General features: G+C 65.3%; 1 protein-coding gene across 1 annotated transcript; it reads left to right on the top strand.

The window, feature by feature from the left end:
• Nucleotides 1-202: 202 nt before the first annotated feature.
• COL6A1 (collagen type VI alpha 1 chain) lies at nucleotides 203-19,313 on the top strand. The gene is made up of 35 exons (XM_045852702.1): nucleotides 203-432; nucleotides 1,148-1,277; nucleotides 2,856-3,056; nucleotides 4,095-4,254; nucleotides 4,426-4,554; nucleotides 4,663-4,683; nucleotides 4,846-4,866; nucleotides 4,950-4,994; nucleotides 5,770-5,823; nucleotides 6,373-6,417; nucleotides 6,546-6,572; nucleotides 6,832-6,858; nucleotides 6,948-6,992; nucleotides 7,240-7,293; nucleotides 7,432-7,494; nucleotides 7,872-7,934; nucleotides 8,090-8,143; nucleotides 8,232-8,267; nucleotides 8,410-8,472; nucleotides 9,872-9,934; nucleotides 12,317-12,379; nucleotides 13,044-13,106; nucleotides 13,523-13,573; nucleotides 13,720-13,755; nucleotides 14,302-14,364; nucleotides 14,467-14,532; nucleotides 15,165-15,200; nucleotides 15,579-15,615; nucleotides 15,908-15,916; nucleotides 16,055-16,188; nucleotides 16,430-16,539; nucleotides 16,686-16,869; nucleotides 16,965-17,145; nucleotides 17,672-17,701; nucleotides 17,880-19,313. The coding sequence occupies exons 1-35, from the start codon at nucleotides 336-338 to the stop codon at nucleotides 18,500-18,502; spliced, it is 3,084 nt and encodes a 1,027-aa protein (XP_045708658.1). The 5' UTR covers nucleotides 203-335; the 3' UTR covers nucleotides 18,503-19,313.
• Nucleotides 19,314-20,937: the final 1,624 nt, after the last annotated feature.

Raw genomic sequence — 20,937 nt, 5'->3', positions numbered from 1 at the left:
CAAAGTGGGTCCTTCGGCAGAGCCGTGTCCTGGGCTCACAGCCGCCCCAGAGACCAGAGACTTTTTCTCTCACAGTGACTCAGCCCCGAGCTGGAGGAGACCCCGGCCTCCACTCCTCTCCTGGGCCAGCCCCAGCCTCCTCCTCCTCCTCCTCTGCAGCTCCTCCTCCCTCTGCCCCTCCCTCCCTCCCTCCCTCCTTCCCTCCCTCCCAGGCGGTAACTCCGGCAGAGCAGAGACAACTTCTCTCTCCCGCTCTCTCTGCCTCTCTCTCCCTGGTTGTTGTCAGCCCACCCTGGCCCCTGCCCTCGCTGGATGGTGACTCGCAGGCCGGTGACATGAGGCTGGCCCCCGTTCTGCTTCCTCTGCTGCTGCAGGCCTGCTGGGTCACAGCGCAGGACCTGCCGGCGGCTGAGAGGGCCATCGCCTTCCAAGGTGAGTGGGCTTGCTGAACCTCTCCAGCTGTGCTGTTTGCTGCCCTGGGAGGCAGTGCCTGGGACGGGACGCATCCAGCCCGAGGACAGGACCCTGGCCTCTTTCCTTGGCCTGAGAGCTGTAGGTGGGAGGCCTCGTGGGGGTGCTTGAAATTCCCCAGCTCAGCAAGGCCCCTGGGCCCTGGTCACCAGCGCGGCCAGTTGGGTGGACCCGGTGAGGACAATGAACTTCATTTGGGTCTCAGCCTCCAGCTCTCCATGAGCAACTGTCCTGCCCATCAAGTGCTGGGGTTTTTTTCTCTACCCCAGTTAATTCCATCTGGTTCCTTGCCTGGCAGTCAGTCAATAAATGTGGTTACCTGTTCCCACACACCTCTTTCTGAAGCTCATGCCCCTGATAGTACATTTAACTTGGAAATGTAGTGAATGAGTGGTGGTCTAGGGTGGAGCCCTCTGCCTTCCTGGAGGCCCGGCAGGGTTCTCAGGACTGAACAGGGCAGGCGGGGGGGGGGGGGCGTTCTCACCCATGGCTGCCCCACCCCATCGCTGGGGGCCAGCTTTTCTTGATGGAACCATTCCGTGCGGCGGGGGTGGCTGGCTGGGGCAGTGGCCGATGGGGTCAGAGTCGCCGGGAGGGAGAGTGGGTACAGGTGGGCTCAGTGCGTCCCCGAGGGTGCAGGGCATGAGCGGCAGGTCTCCTCCCACCCCTGGCCCAGACTGCCCCGTGGACCTCTTCTTTGTGCTGGACACCTCCGAGAGCGTGGCCTTGAGGCTGAAGCCCTATGGGGCCCTGGTGGACAAGGTCAAGGCCTTCACCAAGCGCTTCATCGACAACCTGAAAGACAGGTAAGAGGGCACACTTTGGCCTCCCTCCTGCATGTCCGTGAGCCTTTCAGAGGAAAGGCCGGCGGGCTCACGGCACCGGCCGGCCTAGTGCCTTGCCTGCCACGGCCCAGCAGGGAGTCTGGCCCCAAGTTCCCCATCTGAGAAGGGAGGCATTGGCCTGGTCGCTCGAGTACCTTCCCAAAGTCCACCGCGGTTCAGATGCAGCAGAGAGGGTTCGGGGTGGAGCAGGCTAGGGAGAGGGGGTGAGGGCAATGGCCAGCAGGAGGCCTGAGGCGACAGTGCTGCGATGTGGGGCGCCTGTCACCCCAGATGCACAAGAGGAACTGCCTCCCATCCCGAACTGAACAGGTTTAAACAGGTGGCCTGAGGCTTTGGGTGGCACCTGGAGGGGGCGCACCTCGCCAACCACCTGGACACTAACTGCTGCCCACAGGGGGTGTCAGAGCCTGTGTCCAGACCCAGTGCCCCACCGTGCCCAGTGTGGCAGGCACAGGGCCCTGGGAGGGCCACCAGTTTCGTCCTAGGTTTGGGCATGGCACACTCCATTCATTCACTTACTCATTCATCTGTGGGTGAGTCCACAGCACCGGGAGGGTGGGGGGAGAGGGTGTGGCCAAGGACAGGACCCGCCCACAGTGGAAGGGCAGAGCAGTAGGGAGGAGGGGCTTGGGTCAGAACCCAACTCCTTCCCCCACGTTGCAAGGCCCCATCCCTAGTGCCAGCCTTGTCCCTGCTGACCTGCTGCCCAGGGCCCTGAACTCCCCCCCGCCCAATGGGGCCACAGGGAGAGAGGATATGGTTACCTGATGCCTGAAACCCCACACCTACCCCGAATGCCCGGGTCCATGGGCCAGAAGGGTGCTGGGGGCTTCTGGGCAGCCGTGTGGGCCGGCACCCCCACCATGTGCCTTTGGCCCCTTAATCAGCCTTCTGTGCCTCAACTGCCTGCCGCCCCCCGCCCGTGAACCGGAACAGGCTCCCCTTGTGATTGTCACTGTTAGCACGGCCACAGGAGCTAAGTCCCTCCGTCTGCTGAATGGGCTGCTGGGCAGGCCGCCCCCAGGTGTGGGCAGGGCAGAGCTGAGAGTCCCGGGGTCCAGGTGTGCGGCGGAGAGAGGCGCAGAGTCCTGGCACCCCTCACTACTGCCCTGCTCAGACCTGGCCTCACCCACACTCCCCATGGCGGGGTCTGCCCCCACCACCCTGCCCACCACCATCCACCAGGAGGTGGACCCCTACAACCCCGCCCACCACAGTCTGGGCACGCACAGCTGCCCATCCGAAGTCCCTGGAACTCAGGAGACTGGTGGTTCGCTGGCTGCAGCCTGTGCCCCCTGACCATGCCGGCCTTCCCACATGTGACCACCAAGTCGGGGAGTGGGCGTCTTAGGGCCTCACCCAAGTCCAGCCCATGGCTGGCCGACTCCTACCTCTGGGGCAGGATGGGGCCGGGTGGTCTTCCACCTGTGAAAGGGGCCGACTTCGCGCTGGCTGGACAGCAGCTGGGGAGCGGGTGGGCCGCGGGGCGCACTCGGGCTGGGGCGGGAGAGGCCCACTGCTCCCCCTCCGCCCCTGCAGGTACTACCGCTGCGACCGCAACCTGGTGTGGAACGCGGGCGCGCTGCACTACAGCGACGAGGTGGAGATCATCCAGGGGCTCACTCGCATGCCCGGCGGCCGGGACGCGCTGAAGGCCAGCGTGGACGAGGTCAAGTACTTCGGCAAGGGCACCTACACAGACTGCGCTATCAAGAAGGGGCTGGAGGAGCTGCTCGTGGGGTGAGCCCGCCCCACCCCCAGGCCTGCGCACACGCGGCCGCCCCGTCTGTGGTCCAGTCCCGGGCGTGGCCCCTGCCTCTGGGGAGATGCACAGGCCCCGTGTCCCCGGGGGCCTCCGCCGTCCTGACCCCGGCACGGTCGCTGCCCCGAAACTGGCCAGGCCCAGGGGCTGCTCCCTGGCAAACTAACCTCCGGTGCCCAAGACCCTCAGGACCAGTCCTAATGGCCAAGGGGATCATGCTAATGACCACTGGCCACTGTCCTTCGTGGCCACTAAGGGTCACCCTGAATCCCATCATCCCTCCCTGGAGCCACCCACTGTCTCCTCAACCAGTGCGAGCAGCAGGGACCTGAAACGCCCCCATCACTGCCACCTTTTGGCCAAGCAGAGGTGCTGCCTGCAGTCACAGACAGAGAGACAGACAGACAGGCAGAAGACAGAGACAGAGGGCGACACAGAGGGAAGGGACTCCCGTGAGAGCATCGGCGTCCCCAGCGCTGGCCCTCACATCACTCGGAACCTTTGCAGCAGTGAGCAGGCAGCAGCCGCAGGGTCCAGGGGGCAGATGGGCTCCGGCTGCGGCTCCGCCCTGCCCCAGCCCCAGGGTCTCACTCACGGTGGGGGAGGGGACGTGCGCTTGTCTTCGGCTGTCCCCTCCCGCTGCCTGGGCTTGAGGTTCCGTGTCCAGAGGCCTCAGGGTGGGAGAGGACCGGTCCCTCTCCCCCAGCTGTGTGTGCATTTTCCACAATAGTCTTTTAGGGGAATGGGACCCCACAAAACTCTATTTATCCTGCTTCATGTCTGTTTGTATGATCCCACAGTACAGCAGGACCAGCAAAGATGAACTCTGTTCAGTGAAACAGGGACCCCACTTTGCAGAGCAGCTCGGGTCTGGGTCTCCCTCCGGGGTATCGGCCCCCATTACCCCCTGCACCGTGCCTCAGCCCGCCAAAGGGGTTCCTCGGGCTGTCGGGGCCAGGGGCATCCTGAGGCAACTGGAGCCGGGCAGGGTCTCACGGCTGCCCACCCCCTCGCAGGGGCTCCCACCTGAAGGAGAACAAGTACCTGATCGTGGTGACCGACGGGCACCCCCTGGAAGGCTACAAGGAGCCGTGCGGGGGCCTGGAGGACGCGGTGAACGAGGCCAGACACCTGGGCGTCAAAGTCTTCTCGGTGGCCATCACGCCCGACCACCTGGTAGGAGCCCCACCCCGGGCCTGTGGCCAGGGACGGGGCCCGTGGGTGCAAGACACAGGCACCCAGCTGCAGGATGGGGTGCGGGGTGGGGGGAGCAGAGATGCCGAGGCGGGGAAGGGGCCGCGTGCTCAGTCATCACGGTCACCCTTGCTCTTGCCACGTCCACCCCAGGAGCCACGTCTGAGCACCATCGCCACCGACCACACGTACCGGCGCAACTTCACGGCGGCCGACTGGGGGCAGAGCCGCGACGCGGAGGAGACCATCACCCAGACCATCGACACCATCACCGACATGATTGTGAGTGGCCCCCGCATGCACTGTCACCTTCCCACGTCCAGATGCGGATGCCGGGACAGCCTGTTTCGCAAATATACGTTAATTTGATTTTTTTCATTTTATTTTCAGAAAAATAATGTGGAACAAGTGGTAAGAGCCCCGCCCCTCCCCCACTGCCCAAGGTGCCACCTCTGGTCCCTTCCTCCCCGCAGCCCTGGACACCCAAGCCCGGCCCCCCCAGCACCCGCAGGCATCGGGGGGCAGCGGCTGTGCCTCGCTTTCTAACGTGTTACTTTGTCCCCTCTCCCGCAGTGCTGCTCCTTCGAGTGCCAGGTGAGTGTGGGTGCCCCGCCCACCCCTGGGGCCTCCTGGGACAGTCCATCTGTCTCGGGCTGACTGTTCTCTCTGCCTTGCAGCCCGCCAGGGGACCTCCCGGACCGCGGGGCGACCCTGGGTACGAGGTGAGTGGCCGCCCCCTGCTCTTGCTTACCTCCAGGAGGCCGCTGTCCTGAGCACCCACCACGCACCTGCCACGGGGACGGGCGTGGGGACGGCAAAGGCATCCCTCCCTGAGCAGATACCCTCGGCCACGGGGAGAGGAGCTGGGCACAGTGACCCTGAGGCCAAGGGGAGGCCCAGGGCTGGTGTGAGGGATGGGGGTCTGACAGCTCCCTGGCCCCTCCCTGTGGTGGAGGAGCTGGCCCTTTCTGAAAGTGTCCCTTGAGCTCTTGGCTCCTGGAGATGGGCACACTCTCGGGGCCCAGGCCAAGGTGGCTGACACAGAGAGGTTTTGAAAATCAAGATTTGTTGCCGGTACTTACAAATTGGGACATTGGTGAGAAAAGTCCAGATTTCTGGGGTCTCCTTAAAAATGTCAGCTTCAGTGGCAGGAAGCCCCGTGGCCCCTGGCCACGGGAGCTGAGCCAGCAGCCTCCAGGGGGAGGGTCTCTGAGCCCCCGTGGCCCACCCAGGGGCCCAGCGCAGCAGCTGGAACGGGGCGCGGGATGGCAGAGGAGAAAGGTGCAGAGGCCTCTCTCCAGCTGGCGGGGCCGCCCCGCAGCCTGGTGGGATGTGAGGGAGGGGGCGTGTGGGGCTGACCTGGAAGATCCCAGGACGGGCCCCAGGTGACGGGGACAGTGGCCGAGAAGCACCCAGACCAGCGGGGGGGGCCCTCACCAGCGTGGCAGAAACGCTCAGGAGGCTGCCCCCCCAACCTCAACCCGCTTTGTGTCCCAGGGCGAACGCGGGAAGCCCGGCCTCCCCGGAGAGAAAGGCGAGCCCGGAGACCCTGTGAGTGTCCAGCGCCCGACCCCGGGGCTGGGAGCGCGGAGAAGCCTGAGGCCGAGGGGCCAGGCCACGGAAACTTCCAGAAGGACGGCCAGTGTCTGAGTGCCGTGGCCCTAGTCCTCAGAGGACACCCCCCCGAGGGCGGCCAGGGCCGGGCACTGCACAGACGTCCCGTCCAGCGCGCCCCGACAGCGGGACCCCCCTGCCCCTCGGGCCTCCGCACATGCCCAGCCCGCCCTCGGCAGGGAAGGCGGTGGGTGGGGGGGTTGGACAGCAAAGTCCCCCGATGATCTCTGCTTGGGCCCTGGCCGGTCTCCCCACACCCCAGCCCCAGCTCCTCCCTGGAGGTCCGTGGAGGCGGGGCCTTCACAGCGGAGCGGCCCCTCAGACACCAGCCAGCAGGGCGGCAGCAGCGGGCCAGCTGGGCCAGTGGTCAGCGCGCCCAGTCTCTCTGGCTAACCGGGCCGGAGCGGAGTGGGAGATGAGGCGGGCTGGGTGGGGGCTGGCCCCACCCCCCGGGGACTCTAACACACACCCTGCTTTGTGTTCCAGGGAAGGCCTGGGGACCTAGGACCTGTCGGCTACCAGGGGATGAAGGTGCGTCTTCCCTGCTCCGCCACGGTGGCCTGTCCTGGGGTCGAGCTGCGGAGCACAGGAGCTGTGCCTGGGCACCGGGCCCTGGGACACCCCTGACAGTCCCTTCTCCTCCTCTGTTTGCCTTGTAGGGAGAAAAGGGGAGCCGAGGGGAGAAGGTGAGTGAGGCACGACTTTGAGGTGTGCCCCTGCCCCAGGTGCAGAGCAGCCACCCCTCACCTGGACAAGGACAACATCGCCCATCCCCAGTGTGGCTGGGCCCCAGCAAGCTGGTGGGGGTTGACTGGCATCCCCTTTGCAAGGGACCCGGGAGACTGCCCCCTCCTTGCTGTCCTCCTCCACCTCCCTGGGAGGACAGGGGGACTCTCCCCATGACGGGGGGACCACCCCCCTCACCGTCCCTTCCTGTCTCTGCAGGGCTCCAGGGGACCCAAGGGCTACAAGGTGAGTGTGGCAGTCGGGACGTGGGCTCTGCCCCACGGGTGGGTGGCTGTCTGACCTCCATCTGATCCTTTGGCCTTTGCCCCTCACAGGGTGAGAAGGGCAAGCGCGGCATCGATGGTGTGGACGGCATGAAGGTAACCCCCAGCCCGGGGGCAGGGCCGGGGCCCAGGGCACATGGCAGACAGGGACCTGGTGTGGGCACTCCCGGGTGCTCCGGAGGCAGTGGGAAAGGCAGGAGATATTGCTTGCCCCAGGTGCCCGTGGACCCCGAGCCACCTGGCCAAGATCAGAGCATCTTCCCGTGTGGGGGCGTTCCTGGGAGGGGGGTGGATGAGCCAGGGCCACAGTGCTTGACGACCAAATCCTCCTCCCTCCTTCCAGGGGGAGACGGGGTACCCCGGCCTGCCGGGCTGCAAGGGCTCGCCCGGATTCGATGTAAGTTGCTTTCTCTCTCGATACTTTAAGACTGGAAGTGCTTCTGTCGACGGCCTTAAGAGGCTGTGCGGCATGCAGGTGCGGCCCGGTGGCTGCTTGGTTAACACCGTGGACTGACTTCTCCAATCCTCTCACCAGGGCATTCAAGGACCCCCGGGGCCCAAGGGCGATGTGGGTTCCTTTGGACTGAAGGGAGCAAAGGTCAGTGCTGTGAGGCCCCTGGGGCTGGGGCTGGGGCTGGGCCTGGGGCATTATTGGCTACTGAGTGAGTGTCCCTAAAGTGTGTGGCCCAGGCCCACGGCCCCGGGAGAGGTTGTGGGCTGCTGCTGTGCTCTGTGGGCCGGCGCAGAAACTGGGGGTCAGAATGGCAGGTCAAACATCACAACCGATGGGTGGGGGCATTTGTTCAAGGGGACGCTCCGTCCACCCCGTGTCACTGCACCTCAGACTCTCCCACCCCCATCACACCTGCCTTCTGCAGCAGGGGGCGGGGCGGGGGAGGGCACGGCACCTCTGGTCCCCTGGTTCCCCCCAAGACAGGACAGGACAGGAGGGACTGACCCTCATAATCTCTCCAGGGGGAGCCTGGAGCCGATGGAGAGCCTGGGAGGCCAGGGGCCACAGGGCCCTCCGGAGACGAGGTGAGCATGCCCACAGCACCCACCCCAGCCCCTCCCTCCACCTGAGCCTGGGTGGGGTGCCTGGGCCCTGGGAGAGGCTGCTGCCAGGGACAGGCCGGCCGCAGTGCAGACACTGCCAGGCTGGAGATGGATGAGTGTGCCCTTGCTCCCTGCAGGGAGACCCTGGAGTGCCCGGTCCCCCAGGAGAGAGGGGTGAGGCTGGCGACGAGGTAAGCACCCACGTCTGGCCTCCTGCTCCCTGTTCCTGAGACTCGGGCTGAGTTAGCCGACCCAAACTAATGCTCCTCTCCATCCCAGGGCAACCCGGGGCCGGATGGCAATCCTGGAGAAAGGGTGAGTCCGGCGCAGCACCAGACATGGCCGCATCACCAGCTGGGAGCCTGCTGCGGGGTGTCGGCTCTGCACCGAGCCCTTGAGTCCCTCCCACGTAGCGGGTCTGGGCTTGCAACCTCACGTCCTACCTCTCTCCACACAGGGTGGCCCCGGGGAAAGAGGACCGCAGGGAACCCCAGGTGCTCGGGGCCCGAGAGGAGACCCGGTGAGTCACCCTTCGTTAGCCCGGGGCCCCACCTCCCTGGTGGGGACAGGCTGACGTCAGGCTGTCAGAATCACAGGGCACCTGCCACCAAGTCCCTCCGGCCCCTGCGCTTCTGTTTTCCCAAACAAAGACAGTTCCCACCAGGGCAGGGGAGACAACAGCTGCTGCCCCCGCCCTCGCCCGGACCTGCAGCTGCGCCCGCGCCTGGGTCTGAAGGCAGGCAGGCAGGAGCCAGGCCCCGGCCGAGGCCAGCAGGGCGAAGTGCGGGGCCTCTCCCCCGGCCCCAAGGGCCAGCTGGCACAGGAACGAGCGTCTGACATGACGCGGAGACGCCGTGGGTGTGCCCTCTGACGTCCGTGGTGTGTGCATGCAGGCCCTTCAGGTCTGTGGCTGTGGGGCCTGACGCACCCTTCATACAGCACACTCCCTGTTCCCAGCTCCGGGTCTTCCTAGCTGTACAACTTTCCCTGTGACTCGGTTTCCTTAGCCCGGCCCCTCACCACACACCTGGGCCTTTTCTAAATACCTGCAGCCCCCCCCTCCCCACACCAGCCTACCCAAACAACTCCACAAACATTTCTGCAGACCGAGCTTGCGTGCTTCTCTGGATCGTTAACACTTCAAGGGTGGGAACATCGGGAGGCTGCGGCTGCACAAACCTTGGGGCTAGGAGGCTGGTCCTGGCCCAGTGGCCAAGCTAGGCGTTCTCCGGCCCCGTGTTTCAGTGGCAAGGTTGTGCTGGTTCCAGAGGGCAGGTCCCAAGCAGGCTCTGTGCCTGGTTTTGGGGGGAGGGAGGGCAGGCCCCACCCCATAGCTCCCGAGTTAGGGGGAGAGGGTGCAGAGCTTCCAACCTCAGAGGCGGGCAGGGCCCTCTGCCCTCTGCAGACCTGGGCGATGCCACCACTCATCCCGGCACAGGACGCCGGGTGAGGCCGTGAGAGGCCTGCGCCTGGTCAGGTGCCCCACAGGGACCGTGACTTTACCCCGAGGCCCGATGCAGGCAGGGGCTGAGGAGGGCCATCAAACAGGGGTCACCTGACGTTGACCCCCTTCCAAACCCACCCAGCTGAGATCAGGAAGTGGGACCAAAGGCCAGGCCACGCCTCCAGCACGCAGGCCTGGCAGAGGGTGCCCCCGTGACGGGGCTGCAGCTCCCAGGACCCCCGCAGGGAGCCTCCTGGGGAAGAGGCAGTGTAGGGAGCAGCCTTGGGCCGCAGGAGGAGCTGCTGGCTTCCTTGTGGGCCTCACAAGTCACTGGACAGCTGAGCACGTGTCCACACTGAGGTGGAAATGCAGGACAGGAGGAAGGAAGGGTGAGGCCTGGGTGCACGGTGGGCAGCTCTGGCCCCCCAGGCCTCGCCCTCCCTGGCCCCCACCTCACCAGCCTGTTCCTTTCCAGGGTGAAGCCGGACCCCCAGGTGAACAGGGACGGGAAGGCCCTGTTGGCGTCCCTGGAGACCCGGTAGGAAGCCCGGCCGTCTGAGGGAGTGTCCAGGTGGCAGCCGGGCCTGCCTGTTCGTCTCGGAGCAGAAATGCTCCCTGCGGCTCAGGAATCTGTGGGGAGGGCTCTCTGCTGCAGGAGGGGTGGCCGGGGCGTGGGGGTCAGGAGCCAGCTGCAGGGGCAGCTGGAGTCAGGGCGTGGGGATGGGTGACAGCGGGCCTAGCTCCTGTGGCCCCCAGATGTGCAGAACTCGCAGAGGGACCCCTGTTTGTCATCTGGGGGGCACTTGGCAGGATGCAGAGCTAAGTGAGAGACTCCCCCTGCCCCCCTAAGCTCTGCCCTTGGGGTGGGTGGGCGGTGGAGGGGCGTCCTGGCTTGGTTGGGGCTAGAGGAGGGCTGTGGGGGGTGGAGGCCAATATCCAGGTGGAGAGGGGGTGGGCAGGCCTGAGGGCAGAAGGGGTGAGGGAGCCCCAGGCCCCTGGGCACAGAGCCCCCCGCCCTTGCCTAGTGCAGCTGGGTCACTGAGGGCAGAGCCTTGGACCGAGGCAACCCACCTTGGAGCCCCCAGGACACAGGGTGGCGGGTGGGGGAGAGGGAACTTGTTCAGCTTTTGGACCCAGGTGTGAGATCCTGGCTGGAGGCCAATTTGGGTGTGTATTGCATAGAAGGCTCCAGAATTCCTGAGGCCGTGCTGGGGGAGGGTGGGAGAGTGGGACCCTGAGGAAGCAGGGGGTCTGACCCTGCCAGGGTGCAGGGCTGGGGGAGGAGTCGGGAAGGGGTGCAGACCCGCCCTCGCCTCCTCCGAGGCCCACGGGGCAACCTCCCGGAACACGCCGTCTGCCCCATACGGAGGCTGCCCCAGGGTCTGGCTTCACGGGAAAACACTCGATAAACACCAACATCCGTCTTCTGCTCTGGCAGCTCCTTGGTCTCTCCGTCTGTGTGTCTGTCCACCCACCCACCCATCCATCATCCCTTATCTCCTCACCCACCCAGCCACCCACCCATCCCTGTCACTTACCCTCAGGTATCCGTTATCTATCATCTGTGCCTCCCGCCAGCCACCCACCCCCCTACCTTTCCACCCCGTGCCTACCTATCTGTCGATCTCTATGATTTATCCATCGTCTAGTCACCCACTCCTCCACCCATCCGTTCATCCACTTTCCTTCCATCTTGAAATACATCAAGGCTATAACCAGAATAAATTCTTAGGAGCAGAATTTCTTGGCCAAATGACGTGTGTGTGATAATCGTCAAATAATTCTTCGTGCGAGGGCCAGAGCCGCCCAGGTTGGAGGGACCCCTGGCGATGCTGGGGCGGCTGCTTCCTCTGGGAGGAGGCCCTGGTCCCTCCGGCCGATGGCCCAGCTGGGGACAGTCCACCCCCAGCCCCGTTCCTGGCCTCAGTGCTGTTTCTGGCCCTTAGGCTCCCGCTTTCTCCCCACCCTGCCAACACCCCAAAAGGCAGGCAGCTCCCTTGTTCTGAAGCCAGGGGTACCCTTCAGAACATCCTGGGAAAGATGTTTTTCCAAATCCCAAGGAAAAGCAGTTGAGAACTGCAGACAGTGGAGGAAAGGTGCAGGCATCACCCCCACTCCGTCCCATCCTGCCCTGGGCGCCGCCACCCCTCCCGCCTTTGTGGAGGCCGGCCCCGCCCACCAGGAGTGGTGGGGAAGCCGCAGAAACTCTGCCCCGGGTTTGTCGGGTCTTCGCTGCCTTTGGTGGGTCACCGGGTTCCTGTTCCTTGGGGGAGGGTGGGGTGCTAGTAGGGACCCGGAGGGGACGTCAGATGGGGCCTCCCACGGGCCCGGCCTGGGGCACCCAGGGCCTCCATTTCCGTCCTCCCTCCTGCCCCTCCCCTTTTGATGTCCCATCCTGGCCTCTCAGGGCCCAGACCATGAGCCCCGAGGGTGTGGGGTTGCGGGGGCGCTGCTGGTCCTCCTGGCCAGTGTGCAAAGTGTGTGGTGCTGACGCTGTCTGAGGTGCCAGGACCACGGGCCGCAGCCGGACCCCGGCGTGGCTGTGGGGAGGGCAGTGACGTGGCAGCAGCTGGTGGATGGAACAGGCTGGATGAGGGGACGTCACCACAGGTGGGAGAGGACCTCATCCGAGAAGGACCTGGTCTGGAAACCCCAACACAAAACAGGGCGTCTGAGGGCAGGGCCCCAGCGGTGGGGCACCGGCGCCAGCAGGCCCGTGAACTCTGTGCACGTGCCGTCCTTCCTCCAGCCCAGCTGGGGGTGTCCATGAAGTGCTCGGGGGACCGAGACCCCGGGCCAGGCAGGGCAGGTGATGCGCCTCCAGGGAGGGCGTCGGTGGAGCCGGCCGGCCAGTCACGTCGTGGCGAGGGCTGGTGTAGGCGGAGAGAGGGTCCAGTGGGGCCTGTTTGTCTCTTCGCAGGGTGAAGCTGGCCCCCCGGGACCTAAAGGATACAGAGGAGACGAGGGGCCCCCAGGGCTCGAGGTGAGTAGCCCTCCACGCCCTCGGCTCCAGGAGGGGCCAGCCCGGCCCCCGGCCCCTTCTCTCCGCCCAGCGCTTCCCTGAGAGAGGCCCCTGGCCGCTGGCACACGGAGAGGTTTCATCTCATCTTCATACATGTGGCTTTCAGGACATTTGGAAGACGCAGACAAAAATTAACAAGAGAACCGAAATCTAAAATCATACCACCCAGAGATGAATAATATGAAAAATTTGGCTTATCCCTTTCCAATTTCTTTGCCTTTCTTTGCACGTTATGCCTGAAATTCAACTTCACAAGGTTTGCTTTTTTTGTGATGAGCCTCCTCCGGAAGTCCCAACAGTTTTTCAAAACGGTGCTGACACTCGCTTTGAGCCACGCCCTGGTCTGGGTCTGCCTGTGTCTCCGAGCGCCCGGGCCGGGCTCGCAGGCGGCTCCCGATTCCCAGCCTCCCTGTCCAGCTCTGCTCATGTGCCGCTGCCCCGGGGAGGGTCCCAAGCGGAAGGCAGGGGGCCGAGCCCCGGGCCTGTTCTGCTCCGTCTGCACCAGCCCCGCGGGACCCTGGGTTTCGGGCCCTTCTTTCAGTCATTGCCCCGCCGCCGTTCCATTTAATCCTCCCTCTCCTGTTCCCCCGAGAGCTCTTCCCAAACCTGCTCCTCTCCTCCTTAGGGTCCCAGAGGCTCCCAAGGGCCTGTAGGACCGCCCGGAGACCCCGGACTGATGGGCGAAAGGGTGAGTGACAGGCCCAAGGGCCCAGGGTCCCGCAGAGGCTGACACCTGGTCCCCTGAGATCCTCGGAAGCCCTGGGCTTGAGCTCCGAGCTCATGGGGTCTGACTGAGGGTCGCGGTCGAAGTAACTAGACGGGGAGCATCCTCTGTAGGTGACTGTCCCCTCAGTGTCCGTGGACACTGCGGTCACTGTGGTCACCGAACACATGGGCGCTTTGCCGACCCACCTGCTCCAAGGTCTGGGAGAGGCGGGTAGGGGACCCCAGGAGGTGGGCAGGGGACCCCAGGGCAGTTGGGGCTGGGAGACGCCTTCCGGGCTGATGAGGGGCCCAAACGCATCACTCCCGTGCCCACGCCGTCTGGAGACGGCCCAGGCCTGGGTGGCTCCTGCGGTGACGGGACGCGGTCTGCTCCCCCAGGGTGAAGATGGCCCCCCTGGAAACGGCACTGAAGGCTTCCCCGGCTTCCCTGTGAGTGCCCCCAAGCCCCACTACCACCCTCCTGGTTGGCAGCCGGGCTCCCGTGGGCCGAGGGTGGCGCCCAGCAGTGGGTAGCTGGGTTGTCCACGGAGGCCCCTCGTCGGAGCCTGACATGACTGCCCCACCTTCCTCTGCAGGGCTACCCGGGCAGCAGGGGCCCCCCCGGCATAAACGTGAGTACCCACCCACCACGGGGCTGCTGGTGTGCACGCACATATGCACACCAGCGAACACACACACACCCCCTTAGCCCAGGCTCTTTGCCAGGGCCCCCAGCATGCGTCTTCATCCACGGGCGTCCCCACCGGCGTGCCCTCCGTGGCTGACATGCCCTCAGGGTGCGTGGGAGCGGGGTCCTGTCCCAGCCTCCCCTGCTCCTCAGGCTGGCCGCTCTCGGCCTCAGTTTCCCCCCCCAGGAAATGTGTACCAGGGGTGGGGCAGGCAGTAGCTCCATCGTGCTTTTCCTTTTAAAACTTCTCCTCAAAAATGAAATGAAACATATGAACTGCACCGTGGTAACGCTGGTTTAAAGTAGAAAACGTGGGGGAGGAAAGGAGCAGCCAGGACGCCTGTGGCGGACGAGCCGCCTTTCTGTCCGAGGTGCTTGGCCAGACGCCCGCCGGAGCCCCGGGCCCCGCCCCGCCCCTGCGCCCAGCCCCGCCCCTGTGCCCAGCCCCGCCCCTGCGCCCCGCTAAGGCGTGCTCCCCTGTCACCTGCAGGGCACCAAAGGCTACCCCGGCCTCAAGGGGGACGAGGGAGAGGCCGGAGAGCCCGGAGAGGACGTGAGTGCTCCACCGCCCACGGGCCCCGGGTTGGGGAGTCCCGAGGGTGGGGGATGGAAGGGACAAGTGGCTGTGTCTGTGACTCATGCTGCTTCCTTCCAGAACAACGACATTTCACCCCCCGGTATGAAAGGCGCGAAGGGGTACCGGGGCCCCGAAGGCCCCCAGGTGAGTGGAGACGTGGCTGGCCCAGGGGGCCAGGTGCGGGCAGACGCACCTGAGGCTGCAGTGGGTGGCGAGGGGCTGGGGAGAGGAGGTTGGGAATTGGGGGAGCGGATCCCTGGGGAGGTTGGGGCTTTGACGAGTGGGACCGGAGGGAGTGGACAGTTCCGAGGGGCACACTGGGGTGGCGAGCGGGGAGGGGAGGAGGGCCGGTCGCCAGGTGGCAGCGACAGAAGCGCGGCAAGGCCTGCCCTGGCTCTGTGCCCCTCTGACCGTGTGTGCACCCAGGGGTGGGGGGGCGAGCCACTGGGCTGAGCAGAATGCTCCGCCTGGGCGGCGAGCGTGGGCGGGCTGCACACGGGGGCCCGGCCGGCACCCCCACTGGCCACCAGGGAAAGGACTATGCTGGATGGTTGTCACAGGGTAGATGGCAGTTACTGGGTCTTCTCCAGTCCTCAGTGTGCGGAAGCCTCTGCTGTCCCTGGGGCCTTCAGGGGACCCCTCGTGGGAAGTGGGGTCACGGGACCCCCCCACAGAGGGCTTGCCGAGAGGTCCTGTCAGACCCCCGGTTCGGGGACCTGGTGAGGGGGGCCGCAGGTCCCCGCCTTTCAGCCCTTCTCCCACCTTTTCTCTGACAGGGACCCCCAGGACATGCAGGACCACCGGGGCCGGATGTAAGTGGGGTGTCTGTGCATGTCCTTGGGGACCAACCACTCTGGCCAAGGACCCCATGGGGGTGGGAACCAGTGACAGCAGCAGGGGGACATGGGAGGGCCACTGGAGGGACATGTGACAGCCCTGGAGAGACGTGGCAGCCACAGGGGACACATGAGGCCATGGGTGACACGCGACGGCCACATGTCAGTGGCCACCCCAGGTGTCCGTGCCTGGGAAGCAGGGGCCTACGGACAGAGCAGGGCACACCCCAGGAAGTGAGACCCCCCTGCATGCCCCCAGCCTGGCTGTGGTCTCAGGAGAGGGTGGCCAGGGCCACCCAGACCGGGTGACGGACGGGCCAGGCAGCCCGTCATGGAGTGTCTTCCCCTCTCTAGGAATGTGAGATTTTGGACATCATCATGAAAATGTGCTGTGAGTGTCTCCACCCTTGAGTAACTCAGTTGGAAAGAGCATGTCCTGCACCCAGTGTCTGAGTGAGGGGGAGGCACGTGGCGGGGGGGGGGCAGGTGTGTGTCCCACCAGCGAGAACGTTCCTGGGGGCTGGGCCACTCTCAACCCGACCACCAGCCTGCCTTCTCCCCGCACTGCGAGGCGGCCGGGAACCCCCATCAGGGAGACCCAGGGAGGGGGGAGCTAGCGGGAGGGTTTACACAGGACTCGGGGGCTCCACGTCACCTGACCTCATCTCTCTCCTCTTTCCCAGCTTGCTGTGGTGAGTGTCGCTTTCTAACTCGTGTGGTTTCGGCTTTTGGGTGGGCCGACCCTGGGGGGTGGGGGGCTGTGCCCTCCTCCGCCTGCGTGTTGTGCAGCTGCAGCTGCAGCTGCCCCTGCCCGCCCCGCCCCCCCACAGAGTGCAAGTGCGGCCCCATCGACATCCTCTTCGTGCTGGACAGCTCCGAGAGCATCGGGCTGCAGAACTTCGAGATCGCCAAGGACTTCATCATCAAGGTCATCGACCGGCTGAGCCGGGACGAGCTGGTCAAGGTGTGCCCCTCCCTGTGTGCTTCTCCGTGCTCTGGGGAAGGCGGTTCCCAGGAGGCAGGGGTCTTCCCTGACAGCAGCCTGGAGAGGGGCCAGGTCCTGAGGGCCCTGGGGAGACAGGGCATGGTGTTACTCGAGAGCCAAGAGTAACATGCGAGAGTGGCTGCCAGGCCTGGCCTGGGGCAGGTGGAGGGTAAGGGGGCCGGCCGGGGCTCTCCTGACCTCGGCGCCTGTGCCCGCGCAGTTCGAGCCCGGGCAGTCGCACGCAGGCGTGGTGCAGTACAGCCACAACCAGATGCAGGAGCACGTGGACATGAGGAGCCCTAACATCAGGAACGCCCAGGAGCTCAAGGAGTGAGTGTGACCCACCCGGCCGGCTGCAGGGGCGGCCCTAAGAGCCCACCCAGCGCCCGCGGCAGGCCCAGGCCCCGACCCTGGCGCTGACCCCCTACCTGACCTGGGCCCCGGCCCCGACGCTGACTGTGCCATGGCCCCTGCAGAGCCGTCAAGAAGCTGCAGTGGATGGCGGGCGGCACGTTCACGGGCGAGGCCCTGCAGTACACCCGGGACCGGCTTCTGCCGCCCACCCAGAACGACCGGATCGCCCTGGTCATCACAGACGGCCGCTCGGACACCCAGAGGGACACCACCCCGCTCAACGTGCTCTGTGGCCCTGACATTCAGGTGGGGCCACCTCCAAGCCGCACGCCACTGCCTCCGCACCGTGAGGTGTGGGGCATCCCCCCACCAGGGCTGGCTGATGCTGTCCCTCCCCACAGGTGGTCTCCGTGGGCATCAAGGACTTGTTTGGCTTCGTCGCGGGCTCTGACCAGCTCAACGTCATTTCCTGCCAAGGCCTGGCACCCCAGGGCCGGCCGGGCATCTCGCTGGTGAAGGAGAACTACGCAGAGCTGCTGGAGGACGCTTTCCTGAAGAACATCACCACCCAGATCTGCATAGGTGGGTGGGGGCGGGGCCGGCCGGGTGCAGCCTGCCCCCGCGCGGCTGTGCTGGAGGCAGCCTCCCAGCGAGCGCAGGCAGCTGGCGGACGGCCAGAGACAGCTGCCGCCGGGTCAGACGTGGGCCCTCCCCCAACACAACGGGCACGTGATCGGCATCGCCCGGGGGTCGCATGGCACCGTGACAGTGTGTCACGGGCTGCCCGAGCCTCGGTCTCCCCATTCCCAGGAGGGGCCAAGTCTCTGCCTCACCCCTCACTGGCTTGGTGGGACGATCACAAAGTAATGCCTGGGGACCATTCCTTCAGCTCGAAGGTCCACACTTGAACAAGGGGACACCCTTCCTGGTGGGGTGGAGCGGGCCAGGGGGCAGGCTGGCCAGGCATTCGGGGGCACCGCCCGTGTGCGCGTCTGCACCGTGCCTTCCGTGGAGGTGCGCTGGCGCCCTCTTTGTCAGGGGTGGGTGACAGGTGGAATGACGGTCCCCGTGGTCGCTGGCTTCATGCCGCGTTGTCTTTCTCCTACAGACAAGAAGTGTCCAGATTACACCTGCCCCAGTGAGTACCTGGGGCGTGGACAGGGCTGGGGTGGGGGGCCTCCCGTGGGGAGGGTCCGGAGATAATGAAGGTTGGAGGGGGCCTGGCTCCCCCAGGCTCGGGTGGGCGCCCCTGGCCGGCCCTACCGGCTGTGCTGGGCGGCCCTGCCGCATGCCAACCGGCGCCCCTGCCCCCGCAGTCACCTTCTCCTCCCCGGCCGACATCACCATCCTGCTGGACGGCTCGGCCAGCGTGGGCAGCCACAACTTCGAGACCACCAAGCGCTTCGCCAAGCAGCTGGCCGAGCGCTTCCTGACGGCGGGCCGGGCCGACGCCTCGCAGGACGTGCGCGTGGCCGTGGTGCAGTACAGCGGCACGGGGCAGCAGCAGCCGGAGCGCGCCGCCCTGCAGTTCCTGCAGAACTACACCGTGCTGGCCGGCACCGTGGACCGCATGGACTTCCTCAACGACGCCACTGACGTCAACGACGCCATCCGGTACGTGACCCGCTTCTACCGCGAGGCCTCATCGGGCGCCACCAAGAAGAGGCTGCTGCTCTTCTCCGACGGCAACTCGCAGGGGGCCACGGCGGCGGCCATCGAGAAGGCCGTGCAAGAGGCCCAGCGGGCGGGCATCGAGGTCTTCGTGGTGGTGGTGGGCCACCAGGTGAACGAGCCGCACATCCGCGTCCTGGTCACCGGCAAGACGGCCGAGTACGACGCGGCCTTCGGCGAGCGCCACCTGTTCCGCGTGCCCAGCTACGCGGCCCTGACGCGGGGCGTCTTCTACCAGACGGTGTCCAGGAAGGTGGCGCTGGGCTAGCCGGCCTCCCCAACCGGAGAAAAGTAACAATGTGACATGAATCTTCCCAACTGACCCAAATTGCTAGATTTTTTTTTTTTAAAGAAAAGCTTGAAGAGCTGCCACTCGAGCGGGCTCCGCGCCCCGGTCCTGGGACCCTGCGCCCTCCCCTGCACACCCGAACCCTCGTCGCACCGCCCCGAGTTAACACCCCGAACCTCCCTTGGCGTGCGGGCCCCTCGCCCATCAGAACCCCTGACCCCTCACTTCCCTGGGGTGTCAGCTGTGCGCTGTCCCGGACCCCCACGAGCCCTGTGGGACCCCCACATACCATCTCATTTACCCTCGAGAGTCGGAGCCCACGCCCTAGTTCACGGAGACGACCAGCTGCCTCTCGCTTTTGGAAAGCCAGCGTTGGAGGGTTTCCGAACCGCTTCCCAGGAGGGTCCCCTTGCTCGCCGCCCAGACCGTGGCTCCGGCAGCCCCGGCCGGAGAGCTCAGGACGGCGCCCCAGCACGGGCCAGCACCGCCAGAGAGCCGCAGAAAATAGTGTCTCCTTGACCCTGTGTCCTCGCAGACCCGAGAACAACGGTGCTATCCTGTCGACCCCCTCCCATCTGCACAGAGGGGCCCGGCCCCGGGCCATCTGGTGGCCCGGAGTGACATGCTATCTTCAAAACAAGCTAAGCTCCCTTCCCTCAAGGGAGCGGCTGGTTCTGTGTCCTGTAGAAAGAAGACCCTCTTTCTTCGTTAGTTTTACTTTTACTCCTTCCTGTGTTTCCTCAACCGTGTCCCTGTCCACAAACTCTCCAAATAAAAGTTTTCACTCTTCTCTCTGTGGTTGTCTTTTCGAGGAATTAGAATCCCCGCCGTGCCCGCACTTGGTGCCAACAGGAGGACTTGGAGGAGGTTAGGGTGTCTGGTGGGATGCCCGCCCTCGGCTCAGTGCTGGGGGGAGGCGTAGGGGGATGCCACGCCTGCGCACGTGCGTGGGACGAAGTCACAGCCATCAGAGCCCCAGTGCTCTCCTCTCCCTGGCAGGGCTGGCAGGGCTGGCAGGGCACCAGGGGAAGATGTGGGTCCTGGCCGCACTCGGCCAGCAGGAGTGCAGGACAGGACACCCATGCGGTGGGGTCCCGCGTCCTCATCAGAGGAGACATCGAACACCTCCCTGTTTTGAGCCAAGGCACCTCCAGCCTCTGGACGTGCCCACGGCAGGGAGGCCGGAGGGCCAGCCTGACAAAGGCAACTTCGTGGAGGGTGACCTGGGCCTGGACGCGTGAGGAGGACGCGCCTGCCCCTCCCCAGCCTCCCTCCAGCTGGGTCTGGGGTCTCTCTCTGCCCGCGGGCGGGGGGGTGGCCACCCAGGGATCTCTTCCTGAGGGAGAGGGAGAATCGGAAATACGCGTTTCCCCTTTAAGAAGGAAGTGCCGCTTCAGTCCCCGTGACTCATCTCTAACTGGAATCCTCTCTAACTGGAACCAGCTGGCGGAGAAGGCAAACCGAAGTCAGCGACACTTCTTCCCTCCACGCTGTCCTTCCCAGCCCCCGCCTCCCCGCACCCACCAGGAAGACACGAGGGGCCCCTTCATTCTACGGAAGTCATTTATTTTAAAAGTACGCTATGGCCCTGGCCAGGTGGCTCAGTTGGTTGGAGGGTGGTCCCCGCACACCAGACGGTTGTGGGTTCAATTCCCGGTCAGGACACAGACGGGAGGCAGCTGACCGATCTTTCTCCCTCTTTCTTTCTCTCTTTCTTCTTCTCTCTCCAACATCAATAAACATCATCTCAGGTGAAGATTTTTTAAAACTTAAAAATGTGTTATGAAGGAAACCTCAGACCCATCATGCCCGAGTCCTTCCCCAGTTTATAAAAGCAGTGTTTTCAGACCACGGCACCCCTCCGTCCCGGCCAGGCTCTCAGGGAACAGTGCTGAGGCCTCGCCCCCAGGCCCTGACCTCTCACGGAGGAGCCTTGGGGCTGCAATTCCCTCCTCCTCCCAGAAAGGGTCTTCTCTGATGGAAGGGGAGACGTGTGTGGTCCAAAGGAGTGCTCAGGAGGGGCCCCCAACCCCCACATCCCCCCCCACTGGCAGGTCAGCCCCACCTGCTGATCCTGGACGCCCCCAGGACCCCGCTGCCAGGACTGGGAACGTGCAGGACTAGCACTGGGGACGTGCAGGGTGCATTGCGCCCACCGCCATAATCCGTCCCCTTCTGCAGGGGACTCAGAGCCCCCGTTAGCGTGGCCCATGTCGGGGCTGCCTGTGCACTGCAGGTGCCGACCCCTGGGTCCCTCGGCTGGGTCCACTCTCCCCCACCTGTGAAAGTGGCCTCGGTGCCCGTGGCCCTGCAGTCGGTGCTGCCTGGGCAGCTGCACGTTGCCCGTTCCTTTAGTTGGCATTTTTTGAACGTTTCTTTGTGGTCCTTTTACTTTTTATTTCCCGAGACACATA

The sequence above is a fragment of the Phyllostomus hastatus genome, unplaced genomic scaffold (assembly GCF_019186645.2).
Source record: "Phyllostomus hastatus isolate PE091 unplaced genomic scaffold, TTU_PhHast_1.1 phas_contig_948, whole genome shotgun sequence".
In the NCBI taxonomy this organism is placed as follows: domain Eukaryota; kingdom Metazoa; phylum Chordata; class Mammalia; order Chiroptera; family Phyllostomidae; genus Phyllostomus; species Phyllostomus hastatus.
Note: the sequence above shows the minus strand (reverse complement) of the source record. Positions and strands in the feature narration are given on the sequence as shown.